The 25,846-nt window shown below is 39.6% G+C and overlaps 1 protein-coding gene across 1 annotated transcript in view; it reads left to right on the plus strand.

The window, feature by feature from the left end:
• Positions 1–25,595, plus strand: part of NCK2 (NCK adaptor protein 2) — an 86,814-nt gene extending 61,219 nt beyond the window's left edge. Inside the window, exons 3-4 of the mRNA XM_080355224.1 lie at positions 14,253–14,974; positions 24,929–25,595. Coding sequence (XP_080211350.1) covers positions 14,253–14,974; positions 24,929–25,123 — 917 coding nt within the window. The 3' untranslated portion in view covers positions 25,124–25,595. The remainder of the gene's footprint in view (positions 1–14,252; positions 14,975–24,928) is intronic.
• The last annotated feature ends 251 nt before the right edge of the window (positions 25,596–25,846 follow it).

The following is a 25,846-nucleotide window of genomic DNA, read 5'->3' on the forward strand; positions in this document are numbered from 1 at the left end:
CTCAAGAGCAGCGGACATTTATTGAATTTGATTTTAAAAAAATAACCAACTAACCTTCAGAATTTTATGTAGTATGTAGCTCCTTGTCAAATTGTTTATCATATATAATGATTTCGAAGAAGAAATTATACAAATTATTTCATTTAGCCAAACATTTCTAGTTGAAATGAGCAGTAAAATCCCCTTGTAGAAATTCAACACAAATACAAGTATTTTTCCTGTGTCACTCCATGTTGCTTTGAAGCTTTCTAGCTTGTCAGAAAACACTGTCATGACAGTAGTGGCACGTCTGCCATGTCTCTTGAAGGGCTGGATGAAGGCAAGTTGTCCGTATTGGCACTTTTAAGCAGTCGATATACAGGGACTTAAGGTCATCTTTACAGAGAGGAAGTAGTTGAAGTTTTCCTATACAGCACAAATTCTTGCTCAGTTTCCTAGAATTTGTGTGTTAAAATAGCTTATTGCATGGTTGAATTTGTTGAGCAGAAGCACTTCTGCTGCTGTGCTTCATCCAGCTTTTTTGTTGCGTTGCTCCAAGTCAGGATGTTTGTTTGTGGAGCAGGGTGGCACCAGGGGCGATTCTTCAACAGTGGTGAAATTGGGGAACATGGTTTTGTGGTAATGAGAGAAGCTGAGGAAACTCTGTTTAGGTGTGATGTCTTTGGTGGTTTGAGCAGAAAAAACCAACCCACCAAACAAACAAAAAAACCCAAACAGAAACAAAAGCTGGAACAAATGCGTTTCTTCCATCTTCACAGTATAATAGATCAGCCTGACTGCATGGATTACTGTCACTAGGTGCTGAGAAAAGAGAAATGGGAGATGTGCACAGTGATCAAAACATGGGAGAGAGATTTCTTCCATTTGCATTTAGATCAGGGGTATCAAACTCATTTTCACCAGGGTCCACATCACCCTCGCGGTTGCCTTCAAAGGGCCAAATGTAAATTTAGGACTGTATAGATGTAGGAGTAGTTACATTTACGCAGTCCATTTATACAGTATGTAACTACTCCTACATTTATACAGTCCTAAAATTACATTTGGCCCTTTGCATACCTTTATGCATATGAACTATGTCCAGTGAAAGGAGGATTAAAGGAATTGAAGTCCCTGTTTTGTGAAACTAAAATCAGACTTAAAAATACCATGTTATAATTGTTAAAGGAACTTGTGCTTAGGAAGGAAAAAAACCTGAAACTGCAGAGCAGACTAATATAAAAAAATAAAAAATAAAACCACAAACTTCATGCTTTTTTGTTACCTGCAGCAAAAAGACTTGCGAGCAAAGAAAATTGGTAAATATTCTGGAGAACCCGAGGTACAGAGTAACGCTTCTTTTACCACTTGATAAAAGACATTCTCTGCCGGATGTCTGCATCAGGCCCTTTGTCTGATCTGAGGTGAAAAGCGAAAAGCAGCAGTGAAAGCAGACCCTGCAGCTTGCTGCAATGGCTTGGAGCTCCAGCGCTCACTGGTGATGGCAGCAAAAGTTAGCTCATTTTTTCAGTTTGCGATTGCATGTATGGTATTCTGCTGAAAGGTTGTCTTATGTCAATTATTTATTAGGGTGGGTTATTTTAAAGGATTTGCCACTTCAAGAGTTTGAAACAAACGCATAATGGAAACTGTGATGTGTCCTACCTTTCAGCAGATTTTTCTGATGTTATGGTTGCAGTGAAATGTTGCGCCGCTGAAGGCGTAAAGATATCGTGCTGATTTTAGTCCACATTGAGTGAATAAACCTGTTCATTGTATTAGCAGTTTTCTGTAGTAGGTACTTCTCTCCCTCCTCCCCATGCAGTGTGTGTCGGTGTGCGCTCAGAGGCCCAATTTGACGTTTACAGATTGCAGAACAGACCTTTATTTTAGTCACATATTATGTTTTGAACAGGTAAAAGGATTGGCGTAACTTAATGTGGGTGCTGGTATCTTTGGTACTACCTCACTCAGCTGTCACCTTCAAGGACCCTTGGTTTTGCCCCTCTCTGAGCCACTTACATTTCAATATGTATTAGTGTTTGGCCTTTGAGCAAGCCCAAAAACTAGCTCCCAAGGTAGTTTTGTCGTGCCCTATTGAAGTGCGTCATATCGTTGCCAGTAGCTCTTCCTACACGCTGTTCCAGCCATGGAGGCAGAGTCTTTTGCTCTCTTAGCATTAAAAGTTTGCGTCTGAACCCTCAGCTCTTTTGATGTTTCATTTTTTCCATAGAATAAAATCCTTCAAGCAGTCTGCTAATTAAGTCTCTTCTTCTGAGGCAGTGAAGACAGAGTATGTTTTTTTCCAAGTTCTGTGCTTTTTGCATTGTGTTACCTCCTGCCCTCCTTTACCTCAAGTTCCTGGGAGGACCCAGGTTTGCTGAGGCAGCAGAATTGGGGCTACATTGCAGGTCCCCACATTGCACCCTGGTTGGACCCTTCTCATAAACATGTGCTAATGGAGACAAGTAGTGACCACGCTTTTTCTTCAGAAAATGTAGTCTCTATGCTCTCTGCGTACTGTCCTCTCCTTTTGAATCACGTTTTAGCGTGTGAACGTGAGAGCAGAGAAGAAAGCATCAACAGTATCGGATTCTGAGGTCTTGCGTATACCTTGTTTGGTGTGTATAGCTGGATGACCCTTATAAAGACCAAACTAAGATGGTTGGTAAAAATCAGTAGCCTGTGTATATACTCTGAGACATCATTTTCAAAAAAATTCCATTGACTTGAAGGACCAGTGATTTTTCTATACTGAAGTGACAGTGGCTACTCTTTCTACTCTCTTAACATCATCAAGGAATTATTCTCATTTAGATGTGTGTATGTTCTCCAATATGTATCCCTAAATAATTCTTAAACATTACTGGATCTCTCTTTTTTTGAGGTCTTGGGCTATCTTAACATTTGATCTTCCAGGGTCTTTCAGAGTATTAATTTGTTTCTTTTTGTCTGTGTGGTGCCACTCAGCTTCTACTGCTTTCTGTTTCTCAAGTGTTTGGAGGACCTGTATAATAGGTGGTCATTGTGTGGCATGTTTTTATATTGCACAACCAAATTGCTAAATTAATATTCACGATAAAAAAAATTGTTTTCGTCTTGGAATGTACAGGAGAAGATTTCCTTCCTTTTTCTGCGTCTGAAAAGTGTTTTGTTTTGTGGAGTGCATCCATAAAGCAGGAATCAAGATGCACAAACCTGCTGTGTGAGAGAAGAAAATGCCCACCTCTGCCGTTTCTAAGGATGGCTTTATTAGAGAGTCACTTCAATAGTAAATGTGATTATATACTGACAAGTAATTTTTGTGGTTTCAGCAAACAGATTGGGACAGACACTGCTCTTAATGTGAATGGGTGATCAGGTTGGCCTTTCTACTAGGTGACGATTTGTAGCTGTATTTTGCACCAGAAAGTTTATTTAGGACTTTGGCTGTAGATCATCTAAACTATACACATTCATTGCCATTGGTACTGTTTAGCAGTCTTTGAGACCTTGTAAATGAAATAAAATGGAAAGTGAAGGAGAAAAGAAAGGGAAAAAGTGTTTTGATGTAGTGAAAATGCTGTCGTTCTATGTGGGCTCTACCTTGTTTCCCCGAAAATAAGACAGGGTCTTATTTTTGTTCCAAAACTTATTACTTTTTTACATGTATAGCTGCCTGGACACTATTTAAATTGACTTTTTTTAATGAACTGTAACAAGGGCTCATTTTTGGAGTAGGGCTTATATTTCAAACATCCTCAAAAATCCTGAAAAATCATACTAGGGCTTATTTTTGGGATATGTCTTATTTTCAGGGAAACAGGGTACCATTTTACAAATCTGTAAGGTATTTGTGATTTGTTCACTCAGGAAGTTGTTCTCCAGAACAAGAGCTAAATTTATGACTATATTATTTACTAATTCATTGTTGAGTTTTAGTCTATAGAAGAAATGGTTTCAGTTTGTGTGTGAGTTGTGGGGTTTTGTGTTTTGTCTGTGAAAGCCAAACCTCAGAGGAGATGGGCTGTTTTGTTCAGTGAGCTGTTTTCCCCTGTTACTTCACCTGCGGTAATGGGTACCTCTGGTTTTGTGTGTGTAGTTACTAATATAGCCCAAGAGCCCTTGATTAGTGAAGCTACAGGCATTGTAATTCAGAGAGGAAGGTAGTAAAGAAAAGGTATTTACTTTGCTTTTCCTTCCTAAGAGAAGCTTTGAATAAAATTGCAGTATCTATGACAGTCTTCTAAGGAGTTCTGAGCTTTCCAAAGAAAAAAAAGTAATAAACGTTTTGGATTTTCTTGTAACATGGTATTTAATGTTTGAAAACATTTATATACTGTAGCATTGTCATTCTGACTTTACAGTAGAATTGCTCAGGCTTTGGTGTTGATGTGGGCCAACTGGAAGAAAACACAGTCACCTTAAAGAGCGACCGACCGACATTACGTTCAGGAGGGACGATCTTGAGTTTTTTGATGGCAAGAGATTGCCCTTCTTTAGTCGGTGTATTCATCGTCATCTTCTAATACATTTCTTTCCTTTGAGAGACTGTATAATTACTGCTTTGTAATTTATCTGTTCAGGTTTGAGCTTGATGATCTGAACGTCAATCTGTATTTTTAACACCTATTAAGCCTTTCATTTTCATGTAGAGAATTGAGGGCAAATTTGAGCAAATGAGAAAAAGTGAAAAGACCAAGTTAGTACTATAATCGACCGTATCCAAAATAGAATGATTCCTTCACAGTTATCTGGAAGAGTCTTTAAATTGGACGATTACTGTCTTACATTCAGGGAAGTTTCCTTTGTACTTCCTGTACTTCCTGTGGTTTTTTTTTTGTTTTGTTTTGATTTGGTTTGGTTTTTAATAAAAAGTTGAGTGGGTTCATGTTAGCATGTGGGGTTTGTATCCAGAGCTGTCCCGTGCACCACTTTTGCTTCATATAAATGTGAGCTAGATAAGTATAAATCACCTTTCTATCAAATGCTTGAGGAAGAGGGGGGAACATAAGCTATTGTATACTAACTGAGGGACAGGAGCATGTATTGAGATAGACAGTTTGGAGCATATTAGGGATTTCTTCTGCAATATTTTGTTAGTGATTGTGAAGGAGAGGCGAAACAGTGTAGCTTTCCCTCTCTACATCAAGGGAACAAAAGGCACTGGGAAGTTCTACAGGGCTACCCTGCCTTCTCCTCATACCTTATAAATTTGTTCTTACAATGATAGGGGTACCTTAAGTTCAAGAGAATGGTGTTAATTTTTTTTTTACCAGGGTATCCTACAAAATCAAGGTTACAAAGTAGATGGAAATATCTTAAATTATCTCTATTTGAAAGCAAAGACACTGTATTTAAAGCAAGTTGTATTAAATTTAAATTTGTAGACAGAAGTCAGAACCGTATATCTTGAAAAAAAACATTCATTTTGTGTGCCTTCTATTTGAGACTGAGACAGCAGTTTGCCTATTCCATAGGTGGTTTAAAATCTCAAGGCCATTTTAAATTTGCCTCCTAAGACTTAATCTACTCTACTTTTCCATTGGAGAATGACCATATGCGACGCAGCTGATGGAAGCCTTTGGAACATGTGTTGTTTGCCTTTGGAGAACTCTGTCCACGTACATCCGTGTAGTGCATCTTTCATTTTAACTTCTTGCTCTAAAACACTCTGGGTGCAGGAAACTTGTTATATGGTACTGGAATTTGAAATAACCTTTCCTGATAACAGATAGGCATGTTTAACACAGTCTAAATTACAGCTGTTAATGCAGTAGTTGTTTTTAATATGGTGGTTGAGTTGATTTCTTTGTGGAAACCTCCATTTCGAGTAGTGTTTGAAGTATGGGAAACTCTGATGCTTTTTCCTGTATTGGAAAAACACAGTGATAAAGCAGCCTGGTGTTAAAATGTCAGAATTTTACTTTGACATTTAAAGAAGAGTTTTCATTTTCTGATTTGTCTTAGTGTGGCTTTTTTGATATTGAGCTTCTTAACGAAGATACAAAAAAAATCATTAATAGAGCTGTAAGGCATCATTTCTGTGTCACAAATGCAGTTGAAGATCTGGGATTTATAGCAGTGTCCTTTGAAGAGTGCTATTGATGGAGATGTTGCTTCTAAAATACTGACTATCCCATATGGATCTTGGCCTTTGAATGCTTGCTTGGAAACTGGACATGGAGATGGAGGGAGAGAAGAAGGGGTAGGATGTTGCAGACTGAAAATGTGCAGAAATGGGTTGTTTTTTCTTTCTGTGGAACAGAAAAAACTTAAATCTGTTGAATTCCTTTTTAATAAAGAAGCAAAGACAAGTTAATTTAAAATTATAAAAGACGTTATGGTAAATAACATAAAGCTAAATAAATTCCTGAGCTGGACATTTCAGCTGTTAAGAAGTTATATGTTTATCTCTGTATTAAGTGAATTAATTACTTGATTTATATTGGTTTATGTTTTTTTTTTTTTTCTTAAGAATTTTCCTGTAAAGTTAGTTACTTCTTTCTCAACACATTTTTTTGGGTTTGTTTTAAAAAAGACACTGTACACTCTGCAACTTGTTAACTGTATGCATTCACATCAAATATAATTCAGAGCCTTATTACTAGGAAATGAATAACTTACCTGATAGACAGAAAAGGATAATTTTTTTAACTGCTTATGTGTGAAGCCAGATGGAATTGCAATTCTATTAAAATTCACAAGAAAATGATTTTAAGTATCTTTAATAAAAATTGGCAAAAATGTTGAATACATGTTACCTCTTGAAAAAAGGGGTTTTGATAAACTTCCTTGTTTCTGCTTCGTCTAATGCAAAACATCTGATTAGTAAATTGAATGAGAATTTTGGGTTATGTTGTCCTTGAAGATTATTAGAACTAGGAGAGCTGCTCTGTAAAATTGAGAAATATATATTTATTTAACTCTATCAGAAGTTATTATTCAGTATTCAAACAAGCTCTTGCTCTAGGTTTTTATACGGGGAGCTCTCCTAGCTCATTTGTTTGACTTGCTTAAATTTCAGTCTCAAACTTGTTTTGCTTGAATGTTGCAGCTGTTTAATGGAAGTTGTCTTAATGGATTATAGTGATGTTAAATTTTTCAGCTATGGAGTGCCTTGTTTCTATTTGAATTATAATGGGTTTATTTTGAAAGAAAAAAACCCTTTATTTTAAAAATCTGATTAAAATGAAGATGTTTTCATAAAAAAAAAGTACTTAGGCTTTTTGTGGTGGCTTCTATGATCATTTTTTTAAAACCATAAAGCCAGTAGTACTGCTAAAAGCATTTTACTTGAGAAGGAGGGTACACAAATTGAAATGCACTGAATTTGGTATGAAAAATTTTACATGTAACTGCTTGCCTTTTTTTTTTAATTCAGAGAACAATGGCCAGTAATGTAAAGGAATTTTGGTTCCTGGGTAATTTCTAATGTCAATAAAAAACCTTTTAAAATTATTTTTCTCTCCAAATAAATTTTCAAATAATATTCATTCATGTTATGTTTAAACCTGTACTTTGACAGCCTGCCTGACAGTTGTGGCAGCACAGATAGGATTTAAGGCAGAAGCTGAAGGAACTGTCTCCTGGAATTTTTTCCCTTTTTCCTCCTCTTTTCAATACCTTCATTTGTATATATTAGGCAGTTTGATGCCAAACAGCCATGAACTCAAGGGCTCAGCTCAAGTTGAGCATCATGCTGAAAGGTGCTGCCATCGAGGGCAAACTGGGAAGCTGTGCAAGGCTGTTACCATGTGCTCAGCAAAAACACAGCCCTGTGCTCCTGCTGACCCATCAAAATGAGCCTGGTGTGACCTTCATCTCACTAAAATCATTCCATGTACTCTGCTCCGGTGAGACCCCACTTGAGCACTGTGTCCAGCTCTGGATCCCTCAGTACAGGAAAGGCATGGACCTGTGGAGAGGGGCCAGAGGAGGCCACAAAAATGGTCAGAGGGCTGGAACAGCTCTGCTGTGAGGACAGGATGAGAGAGTTGGGGTTGTTCAGCCTGGAGAAGAGAAGGTTCTGGGGAGACCTTATTGCGGCCTTTCAGTGCTTAAAAGAGGCCTGTAAGAAAGATGGAGACAGACTTTTTAGCAAGGCCTGTTGCGACAGGACAAGAGGTAATGGTTTTAAACTGAAGGAGGGGAGATTCAGGCCAGACATGAGGAAGAATTTTTTTTACATTGAGGGTGGTGAAACACTGGCCCAGGTTGCCCAGAGAGGTGGGAGATGCCCCATCCCTGGAGACATTCCAGGCCAGGCTGGACGGGGCTCTGAGCAACCTGATCTAGTTGCAGATGTCCCTGCTCATTGTGGGGGGGTTTGGATTAGATGACCTTTGAAGGTCCCTTCCAACCCAAACCATTCTATGATTCTATTACTAGGTGATACAGTGTAATATATGTCTTTAATTGTGAAAAATCTTGTTGTATTTGTGAATAGACTATGAAAGAAAGTAGCTGGCAGTAGTTGATGTACTATTAATTCAAGATACCTATTTGATGACCCTTATCATACTTGATTTAATTTCTTGCTGATTTACAGCTTTGTCATGTATAATAACTGATGGGAAACTAATTTCAAACATAAAAGGTTGGACACAGGATACAAAAATCAGTTCTGACTTGTTTTGAAAAGGAGTCTATTAAGGTATGTAAATACAGCAATAAAATATATTAAAAGTTGATTTTCTAGTTGCCATGGGGAGAGGGAAGGTAACAGCATTACTCAGCAGCATTTGTTTTTATTTTTCCAGCTGTATATTTAGTCTTAAAACTAGCTACCCCAAAAGTGCTACAGGATATTTGAAGGACACCATTCAGTAAATATGTAGTCTCTTTAAGAGGAAGTAGTTTCTAATAACCCAGTTGTATTGAGGCACTTCTGTTGTTGGTTTGCAGTGTTTTTTATAGCTTAAAGGTCACTTACTGGAGGGGGGAGGAATCCTTCCTTAATTGCTTTTGATATTTTAATAAAAGGTTGTTGTAGGCTTCTTAAGCGGTTGTGTCTGACATATTCAGTGGCACGATCTCTTTCTTTGAGTTCTGGATTGAGGAATTCTGTTTTGGAAATCGGCTAGTGTTGCTTTCATGATTTCTTAAAGCAATAGAGTTTTCTTGTATTTACTGTTTTTCTGAAAGGCTTCTTTTTTTGTCCTGTGAATTTGATTTGATGTGCAGGTAAGCTACAGAAAATATTTTTGCTCATGATTTATGTATTAGAATCAGAGAAGGGTTGGGTTGGGAAGCTGGGTTGAGAGAATTGAGATGACACAAGTTCCACTTGCCAGCTATTTTTCAGAAATCAGCTTTGGGTATTGACTGACCTTTTTTTCTATACCAAAGTTGTGAGAATGGAAAAATCAGTAGGTATTAAACTCAGAATTTCATTGGAAATGCAACTGTATTTGGTCTATTTATAGTTAAGTTACATACAGGATGTAATAAATTTAGGGAGCAGTCTTGGGAGCTGGATGCTAGACAATTTGACTGCAAATATCTTCAGTGTTTAGGGCCTGTTATTCTAAAATATAACTTAATAGAATAAATATGAGAGTACAGATCAGCCTTACAGCCTTACACAGCCACGTCAGTGAATCTCTTCTTGCACCTCTGGGGATGAGGAAAAGCAGTTAAAATACAAAATGTGGTCGCTCATCAGTTTCAAGCAAGGACACCAGCTCGCAGGAGCATGTACTTATCAAATAGTCTTCCTAAAATTAGGAAAAGATATCTCGTTTGTAAATGGGCTTTTTCTAGTAAAGGTACTATGTAATATAAACCATAATTAGCAAATGAGATATAAACCTTAGCTAGTGGCAAAAAACATCACTTTCTATACAAGTGTTCTGTGTGTATTTGACAAAGTAGGGTAAAGTTTTAAAGGTAATTATACTTATTTATTCTTAGGAGCAATTTTCATAAAGGTCATGGCTATGCAGCCTTGTTTCGGTGCCTTCACTGGAGTCAGAAGAAGGAGAGACAAATCCTTCTTTGGGTTTTGGCAGGAGAAGGCCAAGCAGTCAGGGCATCTGTGCTGGCTGACAGGTAGCCCAGCGCTGGGCCAGGAGTGGGAACTGTCACTGTCACAGCATCAGGCCAAAGGGGAATGACCAAGGGGAAATGCCACCACTTCAAGGTTTGGGTTGGGGAGAGCATTTGCTTTCTGGGGGGGGTTAAGGAGCGCAAGGTGGGGAAGGCTGGAAGTGCTGCAGGGAGAGGGCACTGGAGGTGGCAGCTGGAGGACTTACAAGTACAAGGGGAAGGCTGTTGTGGGGACAAGCCGGTAATGAAAGGGTGTGATGCTGGGGTTTGTACAATGGGGACTTAAGAGACAGGAAGCAATTTCATAGGAAACAGGTCTTCCTTCTGCCCGCTGCTCGCAAAACAAGCTATGCTCTAGAGCCACAATTGAGCGAGGCAAGGAAAGGGGCGTGAAGGAAAGAGGGAGGCACTTTGAGTCTCTTTAGGGCCAACCTCAGGGCCAGAGGATTTCTTTCACTGCAGAGGGAAGGAGGATGTGCAGTGGATCCCTTCTCTGGCAATGATGCTAACCATTTCTTTATATCTTTGCAACATATGTATCCACTTAAAAATTAACCCTACTTGCATCACTTGGTGAACTGTTTGTAAGAATGAAAATAAACTAGTTTAGTGTGGGTCAACTGTGGATTGTGAGCAGTGTTATTTCCTACGAGACACCATAACATAAATCAGGCTTTCTGCTGCTTGGCAATGCTTTTGCTCCCACATATTTCCCCTTGATTGAAAACTAATCCATTGCTTGAGGTTTCACCTTACAACGGCTAGTTGTATTAAAGGATTATGGCGTCAGGTGAACTCTAACCAATGAGTCAGAATGGGAAAATACAGTTGTATTTCACTAGTAGATAAGTTTTCATTAAAACAAAACAAATAAAAATGCCCAAATTATGACTGCAATCACAAGTGTATTTGACTCTTCCAAATGTGACTCCTAAAGTGGTTGAATGTTTTATTTTCCATTTATTTCCTTGCATGGGTTTCATTCTATTTGGACATAAGAACAGGAATACTCTTACACATAGTAGTAAATGAATGTTTCTGTTAGTAGCAAGTTGTGGCAGTGTTTACTCTTCCAGAGATGACTCACGAAGATTGTACTTTTTTTAAATGGAATTGTGATTTTTGTCATAGATGCATACAAAATTTATAATCATCCTAACTTTATTCTTGCTTAGCTGTGACCAACTATCTTACTCAATTGTATTTTTAGACTTGTTTCCTAAGGAAATGAAGCTTACACTAGTCATGCTGTCACAGTCAGCTGTCATTGTCCATCCATCTGTCCACCCTTGATAACTCAGCCAATTTTAAACAAACTTGACAGACTGGCAAAGATAAACAAACTAGTTTTCTCCAACTTGGTGCCTGGGAGGGTCACTGCTGGTGTCCCCCACTGGAGGAGAAGCCAGAGCATTCCCAGCTCTTTGCTCAGCCCAGCAAAGGTAGGGAGGGCAGCACCCAGGGAGATGGAGTAAAAATTGAGCGCAAGTTGGAGATTGCAGTGGGGAGCTGAAGGTGTGAGAAGGACCTGAGGGTGTGAAGACAGTTGTATGATGAGGGGGCTTATTGCGGATCCTGCAGGAGATGGCGGAGGCAGAGGAGGAGTGGTGTGGCAGGAGATGTAAGGAGAAAAACAAGAACAGATTTCCTTCATTCTGCTCATGGAACAACTTGTTTCTTCTTCTGTCATAGACACAGCTATGAATGTGATAATCCCACAAAAAAAAATGAGTGTTAGCTAATGTCGTGCATGCCCTTTGCAGTGCTTGGCTGCAGATGGCTCTCTGCGTAGTTACCTTGGTCAAACCAGATGGAAACACAATCCTTGGTGCACATCGTTGCTATTGCAAAAGGCTAATCATTACCCTGCTATCAGCCTCAAAAGTTTGGTTACATTAAATATTAAGCTTAAGAGCTCCAACTGCGTTTATTGATAAAGAAAAAAAAAAAAGTGTAGTTTCTGCCCTTTTTTTTTTTTATGTTGTCATTTGTGTTGAATGGGGAGGGTAGAAAGGAGCATTTAGAATGTCAGATGCAGCGTTGAAATGTTCGTGGGAAAAGAGCGCAACTTATGAAACTCCAGGTGAAAGAAAGTACTTGGGTGATAACCTTTTGCTAAATGTTTAGATGCCTTTATCAGACTTCAGAAGTTTTTAAGAAATATGTTTCTTTCACCCGTTTGTCCATATTTTTTTCTCTAGATAGTTCAGTTTGTGGCATTCTTTTATCACAGAAGGTCCCCATATCTCACAGTTATCTCTATGCTCTGATTTTCAGCTAGTTTTCACCTGGCCAGGTACTCCATCATCTCTTGGTTTTTTATTTTGTTAGTTCTTCTGCTGTAATTCCCAGAAGTAGTGCTGCATGTCTCCATTATAAGGCACATAAAATCTGAGCTTTTAATCTGGAAGATTCAATCACAGTATAGGGCTTTATGTAGAGTCAGTCTCTTGAAATACAGTTGCTTGTTTTCCATGAAGTTATAACAAGTAATTTCCCTGCTTTCCTAACAGAACCATCCTGAAGTTCTGTTTGTTAATATCACCCTACTTCAGTGCTCCTTAGTTCTGATACATCCTTATCTTTTGGTTGAAAATTATCTCTAAACTGATGAAAATTTCCAGTCTTGGCAGAGATCAGAGCCTGGCCAGCTTCCGATTAGTGCTTGCTTGGACACTCTTTTCCTGCGATTGTCTCCCCAAATACAATAAGCTGCTCTCCCTCATTTTGCCTGAAAGTGCAGCCACTGAAATGATGTTGTTTGAATGACATTCGGATGTAACAGGCTCCAGCAGGAAGCAAGGAGCTGCTGGGGAAGGTCAGGAAACACTTTAGGATCATTGAAATTTTCTGCCATCTTCTGAGACTTTGAGACTGTATTAATTCATGTATTTAACCCTTCTAGTTAGAAATCTCTGTGTGGTCGCTCGTGCACTGTTTGTCTGTGCTGTACAGCTCATCCAGTAAAATAAACGGCATAGTTCTGCACTGAACAAACAGTTTTGAAGTTGTATATGCAGGTACATACATGTGTGTATATATATGAAAAAAATGAATGCACTTTTTAGCAGCGGAGTGACCAGATTAAATAGTCCTGAAATGTTAAAAATGAAGTTGCATGTGTCTCCTTCTATCAGATTATTTGAAGAAACAAAAGCAAAGTCCTATTTATTTTTTTTCCATCCGATCTGCCATAATCAGCATGTACTCACTTTGTCTCAAGTGAATCTCTCGCCTGCCAGCGAGGCTCTAGGAGCATTGAGATAAGTAGAAAAGCTCCTATTTCTGCATTGGTTTTTACTTTCTGTCCCCTGCATGACATTTTGAGTGTTGCTTGGTTTGTACAATATTAAGGCTTCATCTTTTGTTTTCTCTTCAGAACTTTTATAAGTGAATTTCACAAGAGAGGGCTACTTGTTCACTTTATCTTTCTGTTTATATATAAGCTTAAGCAGTCCTTGCTGCAACGGTTTGAAAAATACACCAAGTGTGTTGTGCAGGTTTTTTTTCATATTTAAGCAGACATTAGCGTGATGCCTTTAATGAAGAAATTTTTTAAAAGTTATGCAATTAATGATGATGATGATGTTTCTTCTCTACGTTTTATTTCGTGCTATAATTAAAGCCATGACTGTACATCAGAATTTACATATTGTAGGGGAACGAATGGTCTTCTTCTCAGTCAGGTTTACGCTCTTAGCATACGTGATGAAACGTAGATGAAAGAGGTGTGGATTTCAGAAGGGGCTTGGAGTTGGAAGGAGTTACAGCTGTGGCTGTCTGGGGACTGACTGAAGAATGAAGAGAGCAAAATGTAATCTTCAGGGAAACTTAAGATTTTATTACTGTGCTAGTTTATTTTCGTAGAATTTCTTTCATGTTTTGCTTGAGCCAAATTAAAGTCATCACTGAAATTAAAAGGCGTGATCATTTGGCTGGATTTTTAAGAGACATAACAGAACGCTATGCAACCGTTCCAGTGATTAGCTGCTCTCATAGCAAAGAAAACACTGTTTTTAAGTGTGTTAAAACTCTTGTACTTCTGGGAAGGGAAAAGAGCCATTATAGCACAAATTGCTCCTTACCTAATGGTGCATCAGCTGGTTGTTAATCTCTTAATGATGTTGCTATTTCTTGGCTATGTAGTGTTGTTAAATTAACAGGGGAGCGTGTCACCAAATCCAGCGCTGTCAGTCTGGGGACGAGCATTCTGAGTGACCGCTTTACGCTTCTCTCTTTGACAGGTTTGGGAAAAACCAAGAGAAAGACGAGTGCGCGAGATGCCTCGCCTACTCCCAGCACGGATGCTGAATACCCATCCAACGGCAGCAGCGCCGACCGGATTTACGATCTGAACATTCCAGCCTACGTGAAATTCGCCTACGTTGCGGAGAGGGAGGATGAGCTGTCCCTGGTTAAAGGGTCCCGAGTGATTGTCATGGAGAAGTGCAGCGACGGCTGGTGGAGAGGGAGCTACAATGGACAGATTGGCTGGTTTCCTTCGAACTATGTGGTAGAGGAGGTTGAGGAGGCCACAGCAGATTCACCCAGCTTCCTCAGCTTGAGGAAAGGCGCTTCCATGAGTAACGGCCAGGGCACCAAAGTACTCCATGTTGTTCAGACACTGTATCCCTTCAGCTCCGTCACAGAAGAAGAGCTCAATTTTGAAAAAGGGGAAACGATGGAAGTCATTGAAAAGCCAGAAAACGACCCAGAGTGGTGGAAATGTAAAAATTCCCGAGGGCAAATCGGTCTTGTTCCTAAAAACTATGTAGTAATCGTTAGCGATGGTCCTACCATTAACACTTCCCATCCGCCTCAGATAAGCTACACGGGACCATCTTCGACAGGACGGTTTGCTGGAAGAGAGTGGTATTACGGGAATGTTACCCGGCACCAGGCAGAATGTGCCCTGAACGAGAGGGGAGTGGAAGGAGACTTCCTTGTTAGAGATAGTGAATCTTCGGTAAGTGGTATTTAGCCCTGCAGGCTTTGTAATACACCCCACGCTTGGGTTAGCAAGCGTGACAGTTAATAGCTTCTCTGTCTGTAGTAAAGGGCTTCTCACCCTTAAAGAAGCAAGTAACGCTTCAGCGTTACAAACCAATGCACGGACTGCTTGTGAGAGTCAGTCTGTTGCTGAAATGCAGTGACATTTGCACAGAAATGTAACAGCTGTGGACTGTGTTATCCAGGGTTTCTTAATTAGTGGACAAACAGCTAAGTGTTTCAGGCTTCCATTTGAATTTACATATGTTGCTCCTATGCAATACTCCTCAAATTTACAGTGCTACAAGATAAGTATTTCTTCTGAATTGCAAATGTGGTCATTAATTTGATTTTAAAGCTGATTTGAAATAGTATCTTTGCATTGGTCAGTTTTGTTCTGCTGTTAATTGAGTAGTAAGATAGGGTCTCTAAACCATTGGTTAAAATCCCATTTTAATGTATTTCTGCACTAGTTACATTATATAGGTTGCAGTAAGGTAAAGTTATTATTGTATCCACTTTTTAAGATTATGATACACAACACAGAGAGTCATGTCAGCAGCTCATATGCTTTGTAAGTTAAGCCTTGATGACATCAGAGGGATATGAGTAATGCTGATTAGGGATCATTGTAATTCTGATAGTTCAGATTTAAAATTACACTGAAATGCCTTTAATTTATGCTGAGGCTAGAGAATTCATAGTTAAAACACTCAAAATTTAATTATCCCTTGACTGTGGTTTTTTAAAATGTGACAGATTTTAATAATTCCCTAATACATCTTTCAAAAGCTATGAAAAATATCTGAATTTGTGATTAAGGCTTTCTGCATGTATTGTTTCAACTGTAGGGCTATTCCTTGAAGACATGTTGTTGATTAGTAGATATCTCGAACTAAGTATTTTCTTGCTTCCCAACAAAAAAAATATATATATATTAGCTCGGTCTTCTAATTTGAGCATACAGTGCTACTAAAATAAGTAGACCTTATACAGCTGTGGACATCTGTCTCTGTGCCATTTTTGAATCAGGTGTCACTGTGCCTCTGTTGTGGGCTGTCCTGCTTTACAATGTAGGTTGTGCATAAAAACTAAAGCAGTGTCAGCTGTGTATAGTTTGAGCCATAACATGGTTTCTAAAAGATTACTTGACTCTAGCTAATGTCTTCTAAAGACCGTATTGATTGCATATATCACTTCTGGTTAGAACATGTGATATTCTTTATCATAATTGTCTATAAATTGAGAGAAAACTGTTCCCATATATTACTCCTTGTGTAAATTATTTCAGTAATTAGTGAGTAGTAGGTGTTGGCATGACTGCATGCTGGAAAACAAAGAATTTGCTTCAAGTAAGGGAGAGAATTAAGCTGGAAGTAAAGATCTTTTTAGCTCCCAGTACTTACTTTGGGAGCATGTTTCACATTTTCATTTTCTGATTTCTGTTCTTCCTAAGTTAGAATTTCAGCTACTCAGAAGAGGTCCTAGAACGTATTTAAAATATGAGGTAGTATTGAGGCAGATTCATTAGGCAATCCGTACTAAATCTCTTTAGAATAAAACTTGCCTAAGGCAGCTCTTTAATAAACCAAAAGTCAGCTTTCCAGATGAACAGAATCCAACTTCTGAATTAACATAGCCTCCATTTTCAATATAATGTTACTAAAACTCGGGATTGGCTGGCATGTTGGTTCTTGGCAAGGAGATGAACAGAGTCTTGTAGTGACAGCAGAAAAACAGTTGAAAGACAAGGAAATTGTTAATACTGTTGGATTTAATAAATTCAAATCAAACTTTGCATTCTGAATTTTTGAAAGCATTAGTAGTTTATAATTATTATTGAAGTTAGGACACTTGCTATTCCCTGAAATTTTTACATGATATGTAACAAAATATTTGACATATGTGACAAAATATTCGTCTGTAATAGTCCTGAATATTTGGTTCTGGATACAGTATTGTGTAGTTAAATTTCAGACATCTTTCAGTGATAAACTTGCTTTGCAGAAGACCAGATAGCTGTCAAACTACCCTTTCTTTGAAGCTGTGTCTTTGAGTTCCTATTTCTGCTCTTAGTTAACCGTAATCACGAAATGAAGGCAAATGCAAATAAACTAGAGCAGAAAAATAGAGATCAAATAAAAACAAACAAGAGGAGAACAGGAAGAAAAATAGACATTTGGAAAACATGACTGACTTACAAAGGCTGAGAGGAATCAAGTTTGTTTAGTGAACAGAAGATTGAGGTGGGGCACACAGTCTTCTAAAATGTAGGAAGCCACTAGATTATGGTAATCTTGAAACTGCAGTAGTTCAGTTGTCCTGTCAAGGTAGCGCCCTGTGTGACGGGGCAGGCAGGTGGGTGCACGGGATGGGCTGTACCCTTGGTGTGTCCAAGCTCACTTTTAAGTCTGGTTGCTGCATTTTGGGTTATCCTGAGACAGTAGCTATTCAGTTCCTGCTGTCTTTTGGGAAAGTGCCAGAATGACGGTTTGAAAATTAATAGTTCGCTTAAAATACAAAAATGGGCAGACATTTCTCAGTACCCGCCATGTCACAGTGACCACCGTGCTGTGGCTAGTTTCTTTGCTCCTAATTGTCTACCTCTTGAGTAAACAAATTTCCATTAAAGTACACAGTAACCTTTTAATTTAATATGACATCATAACACTAAACACACTTATATTCAAAGCAGTTTCAAATTTGCTGCCCACATTGTTGCTGGGGGAATTGTTGCTTGTGGACCACAAAAAAAATTCATTTAGAATGTGATCTTCAAGTTGTTTCCAGCATCTAACACTTACTGGAATCCTAGAAAAATTGCTCAATTCGTATTACACTAAGTTTTTTACATATGCACAAAAAAAAAGTGTCTGAATTGGGGAACTTATGTTTTTTTTCTTTTTCTCATCTTGATCTAGTCTTGCTGATCCTGTATGTGGGGAGGGGAGTGAGCTTTGAGAAAGGCTGTAGTTTGGCATGTAAATGTCTCCTTTGTCCTAGTACTACTTGAGAGTTTTAGTTTTTATTAGATTTAAAGACATCTTCTACTACATCTCAAAGTTTTGTCTGCCCTAATCTTTGTATATCAAACCATTATATAATTTGTGTATGTCTGTGAATTCTAAAAGCACTGGGGATTGCTGGTTTGTTTTAATTTTTTGTCCTGAAGCGCCAGAAATGATATAATATACGAACTGGCATACTTGATAGCATTGAGAAAAAGATCACAAAAGATCTATTTCAAGCTTATTATGTAGGGAACAAAGAAAGATTTTAGAAATAGCTCTTAAATTCTTGACAGTTGCCATATTTCACATGCGTGACTACAGAGGCTGTTCATGCTGTGGCTAAAAGTCCCCGGGAGCATCTGTACAATGGGAATGAAAGATCTTGATCAGAGAGACCAGACTGAACAAAGCAAAGTTGTTGGTTACCAGGTTTGCTCATCGTTCCCTCAGACTAGCACTTCCCAGTACATCGTGTTACAGATCCCACCCATTAAAGCTGTGGGTTCTTGAAAGGCCCATAGGTGAAACTAGTAGTTATCCTGCTAATCCTGTGCCTGATTTTGTGACCTGTTTTAGGGTTTTCTATAGTCTGGCATCACCATAGTTACGGAAAGTCATCTGTGTAAAAGTTTTGCTTATATTTCTTTGACTTTGTTCTTGTTATTGAGCTATGGAGAGCTCTCCTTGGATAGCTGAAGGTTTGTATTATTCTGTATTCACTTGGTGAGACTGTCATGTTTCTCCATTTCAAATTTTAGTAGATGCAAGATTTTACAATGTTTTCCTAGATTTAACTTACCAGATGTTTGTCTTACAGCTAGATTCCTTTAGCCAAAAGTATTCTCCTCAGTTACACTTAGATTTAAGGGATGCTGCTCTGGTGGAGAATATCCTGAGACATGCTCTGTGAGGTAGCTGGAAGTCTGATTATCTTCATTAATTATGAAATACTATTATTGGAACCATATTTTTGAGCCATTTAAGCACATAGTTTATGTAACAGGCACAGTTATTTACTGATAATATTTTTGCCAACTCTGCCCTAGGTAATGTCACCTTAGTTTTGGAGATAGAAAGAGACTGAAGTGGAACATACCTAGTTAAAAATACTACTTGATTTGTTCTTTCTGTTGCAGGCTGCTCAGTTGATAGAAACTGGCATTTTTTTGTCTCATTTCAATAGCAGTTGTGAAAAAATAATGCAGATTTAATCTGTGCAGTCTCTGTAGAGCCATTTTTTATCCTTTTTGAATTACAGGCTCTTTAGCAAGCAGATTTTTGTTCTTTTTGTGTAGTGCCTAGCACAAGACAAACATGTCTTGGCTGACACCGTTGCCCTGGGTTGGGTAGGTGATCGTCATGCTTTGAAGATCCAAGATTCCACTGAGGAGAGAAGCAAATGTGGGAATAAGAGGGGTTTTTGTTCAGATTCACCCTGGGAAACAAGCGTGCTTGGTAGTGCTGTGGCTAACAGGAAGCAGCAATGGGTTGTGGCCAGTGATGAGGGAGGACAACCCCAGCACAGCTCTGGCTTCTGAGCAGTTCCTCCACTGCAGACACCCTCAGACTTCAAAGGGAGCTTCTGGCATGGCTTGCAGTCCCCTTGCATTCCACTGCAAGCGGGTGCAAATCTGGTGATTAGACAAACACCACTGCTTCCTAGCCCTACAATGTCTTTGAATGAAGCAAGTAAGATATTTTTCTCAAACCAGTTCTGCTTGTTAGCAGGAATGAGTTATGCAATTTTTGGACCATTCCAGGAGCCAATTATTCACTAGTAAGCAGTGGCTACCTTCTGCCAATAGAGTAACAACTATCAAATTATAGTAACTGCCCGTGAATGGGGTTGCAGGGTATTGTGTTAAGTTGATACCGAATACTGTAGATGCATTAAGATGATAGTGACAGTTGTAGGGGAGGCTGGGTTTGTGTTGGTCCACTGAGATCGCATTTAGCTTCTGTGGTCTTTGTCTAGCAGTAGTGATAGCAGAAGGAGGTGGCACAGGTTGAGAGCTTGGAAGCTTTCTGAGGTGCTAATTCCATAGTGTTCAGAGTCTCTCAGATTTATTTTCCTGGGGGTTTTAATCCTGCAAGTGTTGGATAGAAGCAATGAAATGTGGCAACTGTTCAAAAACTGAAGCGTTTGTCATGTTCATGTGCTGTGATTGATGAGTACAGCAGAGAGGAGAAGAAAGTTTATATTTAAAAACAGTCTTAAGGAAATATTCTACTGGTTTATTTTACATGGAAGAATAGATATCTTGGTAGAGCTGCATTTGAAATCAGTGGAGCTGTTTCATGTTTCTGACCTGTGTAACGTTGATTTTGGAACATAGTGAACATTACATAGAGACGAAGGGTATTTGTTTATATGTAAATGAGGTGGAAAGGGTAGAAAAGGGAATTTTTAACCCTCCCATATGGTTCTTTCCAGCCTGACTTTAGACCTTTGTGCTACAACTTGGGTGTTTTTGGATGGGTGACTTGAGTAGGAGGAGGAGTGAGGGGAAAACCTGAGTATGGAAATGGAAGGAGTTGGGTGGCTCTGGGGCAGGCACACAGATGGGAGCTCCAAGAGTCTAGAATAGTCTGAAGAATGAGAGTATCTTCCATGGAGGAAGGGTATTGCCAGGTAGAACTGGATTAAAAGTGAGGGTTGAGGAAGTTTCAGAATCAATAAAAGACTTTCGGAGGGAGTTATTTTTCCCAACATTGCAATTTATGGTAAAATTATCTCGTTTCATTCTCAAATTGAGTTTGTAAAGAGGGAACCTTCTTTCCCAGTTTCACTTTTTTCCCTTTTATTGCATTATACCTTGTTTTCATGATAAAGTTTTCCATCATCTTTTTGAAAAGACAGTGAAATTCCTGACCAAAGATCTAAAATTAAAGGAACATCTTCCTGCCTGTTGTCTTCCACGTGTTGTAGGCATCACCTAATATATGGGGATCTTAGTCATAAACAGGAGTTAAAATAATCTGAAACATTTCAAAGAAATGCTACACCTGGACTGAAGAGCTGCAGATGCATTACAGCTAATCTTCAGTTTTCTGATTTAGGAATGGATTTAACTTCAAGTTTAGGTCTTCCCAATTATAACCATATAGAAATATTCACAGGTTCCCTGCCACAAAACTATGCTCTATAATTCTGTTGCAGAATCATCAGCTCCTCTATAGATTTCAGGGATTAAGGCATACTTCTGATGTCTTTATTTGGTGTTCATGAGGCTTTTATTCCTTGAAAAGTTAGTGTGCAAACATACAAATGTAGCAATTAATTTAAGAGGGAGAAGGGAGAGAAATTGGCCAACAGTTGAAACAAAATAGCTTAAACAGTAAATAAAATAAACAGAGTTGGAGCAAATCCAAGGCGGACAGCAGGGAACCAATTCAAGCTGCATCGAACCAGCATATTTTGAAGTCATAATGTTAAAAGCAGTAATTTATCTAGAGGGTTTTTTTTAAAGTAGTCTTTTTAACCATTCTGCATGTTTGAGTGGGAGAGAACCAAAATAAAAACAAATGCAAGTCCAGTTCATTTTGCTGTTTGTTCTTGTGTCCCGTAGAAGTTATTACACTGAGGCCAGTAAAGGGTTTCAGGATTTTTGCAACAGCTGTTCATCCTCTTCCATCTCTTTGCACCGGATGATGATTCTCAAAAGAGTTAGATCAGCGTTTCCCCTTTTTTTTTTTTTTTTTTTAAGTAAATCAGATCACGAAAAGAATAAACTTTGTAACATATATTCTGGAGAATGTAAGTGATAATAATGTCTTCTATTTATGCATTAATAGCAGCTCAAGGGCCAGGAAGAGTGGACAATAGTTCAGGAGAATGTTCATTCATTAAAGTTATAATTAAAATGGCAGGAAGAGTATTTAATGTATTGTGTAGAGCCCCTCACAAATATCTAAGTCTGGCCAGTGCCTGGGACATAGGACAGTAGATCAGAGATCTAAGACCTATTCCAGCACCTCTCTATGTGTCATTAGTGCATCCTTTCTAGTATAAAGATAACGATTCTTAGCAGATACAATTTTGAGATGCTGAAAAAAACCCAACTGTGCTTTGTCAGAAAACATTGAGAATTTTTTTGAGTGAAAAGTTATTATTTCGCATATTTTTAAACCTTTGTCGTAACATCTTTTCCTGTTCAAACAACAGCAACAAGAAGAAAGTGTTTGGTTCAGATTATGAACTTCCCATTTGTAAGTTCTATTTTAAAGGATGGCCCTTTGGTTGCTGGTTTTTGTTTGATGTGGGCATCACCCATGGGAGCAGCAGAACTTAGTGAACATGACTTGATCATGTTTTTTGAACCCTAAGCAGCTAGTCTGTAAGTGCTCCCCCCAGTGCTCTCCTTGCACTGGCCCTATGGACCTGCCTGGTGACCTGTGTTTAGAGCAGAGCCATCAACACGCTGCCCACAGCCCATGCCCTAAATTTCTCCTCCATGAGCCCGTTGTCCCAGAGCTTCTGCAGAGCTTTGTTCCCATTTAATGGCTGCTGCTTAGGGCCACAGGAATGTCCACCACAACAGGTCTTTGGCCTGTGTGGTTATGGTTGCCAGTGGGTTTGTCCACGCTGTACTTGACATCTTAAGCACTGCATGGTGTTGATACAACCAGATTAACCCCATAGGGCAGGTGTTGAACACAGGTCAATCCTTGGTGTGAACTCTGCGCTAGCTTGTTCGTGGTGCTCCTGAGGGTGGGATTTAATATCAGAACTAGTTGGCTTAAAATAGCAGTTTTCAAACTTGGAGCTAGAGATAGATGACAGGGCACGAAATGTATCTTGGGTGGAGCGCTGCAACCCCCAAAGATATGCTGTTAGACATTTCTTTCCCTTCCTCCTCTCCTCCTCCCCAGTGTTCTCCTCTTGGCAGTCACGGGGCGGGGGTGTTGCATGTGTTTGAGACGTGTTCTTAGGGACATGGTTTGGTGGTGGACTTGACAGTGCTAGGTTAATGGTTGGACTCCATCATCTTAAAGGTCTTTTCCAACAAGAAATGATTCTATGATTCTATTTTGAGCCAGAGGATTTGGAACAACTCAATGCCTGAAGCTGCCATCCTGCTGGAGCCTGCACTGACCCAGCCCAGGGCCTGGTGGCACCGGGTTAGAGGTGGAAGAATTAATTCTCCTATGGATGTTATGTAAAACAACTTTTAAAGAAGCAGTGCTTATGCATCTGGAATGTGGTGGCTTGAGATAGAAGAGGGTTCATCCAGAGGTGTGGGGAGCTAGCTGCTGCCTGGAGCAGCGCGGGAGGGGAAGAGCTACTGCCCAAAGCTGAGGTGCAAGCCTGCGGAGTTGGGCCAGAGCCAGATTAACAGGCGCAGCAGGAGCTTTTTTTACTCTGGGCAGGGCAGATGGAGTAGGAAGGGCAGGCAGAGCAGGCGTCGGTACTACAACAGGTGAAGGGGAGATGAAAGATGAGATTTTGGGGGATAGACAATGTGAGGGATTTGTGGGGCAGAGACCCACATCATTTCAGGGAAAAAAAGAGCGTGCTTGCAAAAATGCTGTCCTTCAGCTTAGTTGGGTTGCGCACTCAAGCGTGTACCTGACCCACCAAAGGCAGCGCAGAGGACTCCGGAAGCTGTGGTTTCATGAACTGAATCTGGTGACAGCAGTAACGTCTGTGGGCTCCTGCTCCCCCCTGCTCCGGCCTTTGCTGCGCTGCAGCTGCGCTCGGGGCTGTTCGTAAGCTGATGCCTTGAACCAGAGAGTCCCTTATGGTTTTTTTTTAGCATGGGTGAGTTCAGGTTTGCAGCGCTGGCCTGACTGAAGCAGCAGCGTGGTGTGGGGGAGGACGAAGGGACTGCAGGAGAAAAATCGGCACGTGCCTTCAGTGGTTTCTGCGTGAAGCCATGCCTTCGGTGGGCAGAGACCCTGCAGCAGGACCTCCAGAGTCTCATCAAGCGTTACTTATCTCCATTAACAGACTTTGGTGTGTGCTTTCTATTGTTTATTATTTCATTTTCCTGCTGGCTGGGAACACCGCCTCCAGCCACCTCTCATGGAGAAAGCCCGTACTCCCATCCCTACAGACAGCCAGCAGGGGTGATGGCTGGAGATGGATGTGTTCAGCTAGAAGAGAGGCTCTCTATGTCCTTTCTGCCCTCCTATGGCAGCACGTTTTGCAGAAAGCAAAGTGGTTTCATCCTGGCTGTTTGGTGCTCTTCATTAAAGCAAGCAATTGCCAAGATGAAGAGATTTATCACGTGGAATTGTTCTGTGCTGAATAACTTAATTAGTGCTTAAATCTTGCCTTTTGCAGGCAGTCGTTTGATGGTGAGATTTAGACTGTGTTTTTATTCTATACCTTTATCTTTTTCTTTTTTATTTTTACAAAAAAGACATACTCAATAGTAGAAATTATTCCCCATACATGTGGTAATGAAGATAAAAAGTGAATGTGTTTTTTGTCTTTTGCAATGCAAAGCAAGAACAGCCCTCTAGTGGTCATGGCTCTAAAAAAAAAAAAAAGTGATACAGGAAATTTTCTGCGTTTCACCCAAGCAATATTGCCATAATTGCTTTCTCCAGGGCTCTTTAGCAAGGAAGCTTTACATGATGAAAGTTTTTCCCTTCTCCTTGACATTCTCGTGCTTCTAGATGGAGTAACTAAGATAATATTTGCAATTTAGTCATGTAATTGGCAACTTCAGACTGTGCATCTGGGGAGCTTTCACTTAACTGACTTAACTGTGCACGTTAATAACGATGGCAATTATTTATTGAATAATAGACTATTGGGTTTCTTAAGTAGCTAAAGCACTGAGCTGTGGAACAAAGACTAGCATAAATTACTGTCAACTATATGACGCAGTTTGTTCCTGAAACCACAAAATTACACCTTCATTTTGTTCACTTTTATGTAATTCTTTTTCTTTTCTAATTCTTCTCAACAGCCCAGCGACTTCTCGGTATCTCTAAAGGCGTCGGGGAAGAACAAACATTTCAAGGTGCAGCTCGTGGACAATGTCTATTGTATTGGGCAGCGTCGCTTTAATACTATGGATGAGTTGGTGGAACACTACAAAAAGGCTCCCATCTTCACCAGTGAACACGGGGAAAAGCTATATCTTGTGAAAGCACTTCAGTGACGTTGAAGATGGACTTGGCCGCCTGGGCCTCCAATAACTTACAAGCCTTAGGTCCTAAATTCACTTTTATAGAGCAGAGCAATATCTGAAGCAGACTTAAGGAATAGGCTCTTTCTAAAGTGTTTGCTCTGTTGGTTGCTGTTTGTCCTTTTTGTTTGTTTGTTTGTTTGCCTCTTTTTCGTGTTCCAGTTCTGTTAATCTCCGACCACCTCCCTTCAGGTTGAGAGTTTTCCTTGGGTGGCCGTGGCGAGCACTCACCTTCCCGGCTGAGTTAACTCCCCTCTCCTGTGTACGTTTACATAGTCAGCTCCGATCAAGGAGGGGCGTTTTCAATTCAAAGCAGTGTTAATCTGCTCAGATTGCTCACGCAGGCAGAACTCTCCCTTCAGAGACATCGGGCACAGTTTGAATGCACTGAAGCTGCAGCTACTTAAGTGAGAGAGAACAGACGTAACAGTCGTGGCTGTGAGTTCTGTAGCTATATCGCTTACCGAGTAGTATATTACAAAACCTCCTAGTTCCTAGAAGCACTCTTTACACTGTACTCTGCTATTACATTGCCTCTCTGACTCTTTGTAAAGAGTACACTAATTAAAAGCATTTTGTAATAGTACTTCTTAAACTACTATGGTAAGATTGTAGTAAGAGAAAACTATCTAGTGTATTTTGGTCTGTAATTGCAACAAAGAGAAATTTTATTTGAAAGTTAATTACTAGAGAAAG

The sequence above is a fragment of the Nesoenas mayeri genome, assembly GCF_963082525.1.
Source record: "Nesoenas mayeri genome assembly, chromosome: 1".
In the NCBI taxonomy this organism is placed as follows: Eukaryota; Metazoa; Chordata; class Aves; order Columbiformes; family Columbidae; genus Nesoenas; species Nesoenas mayeri.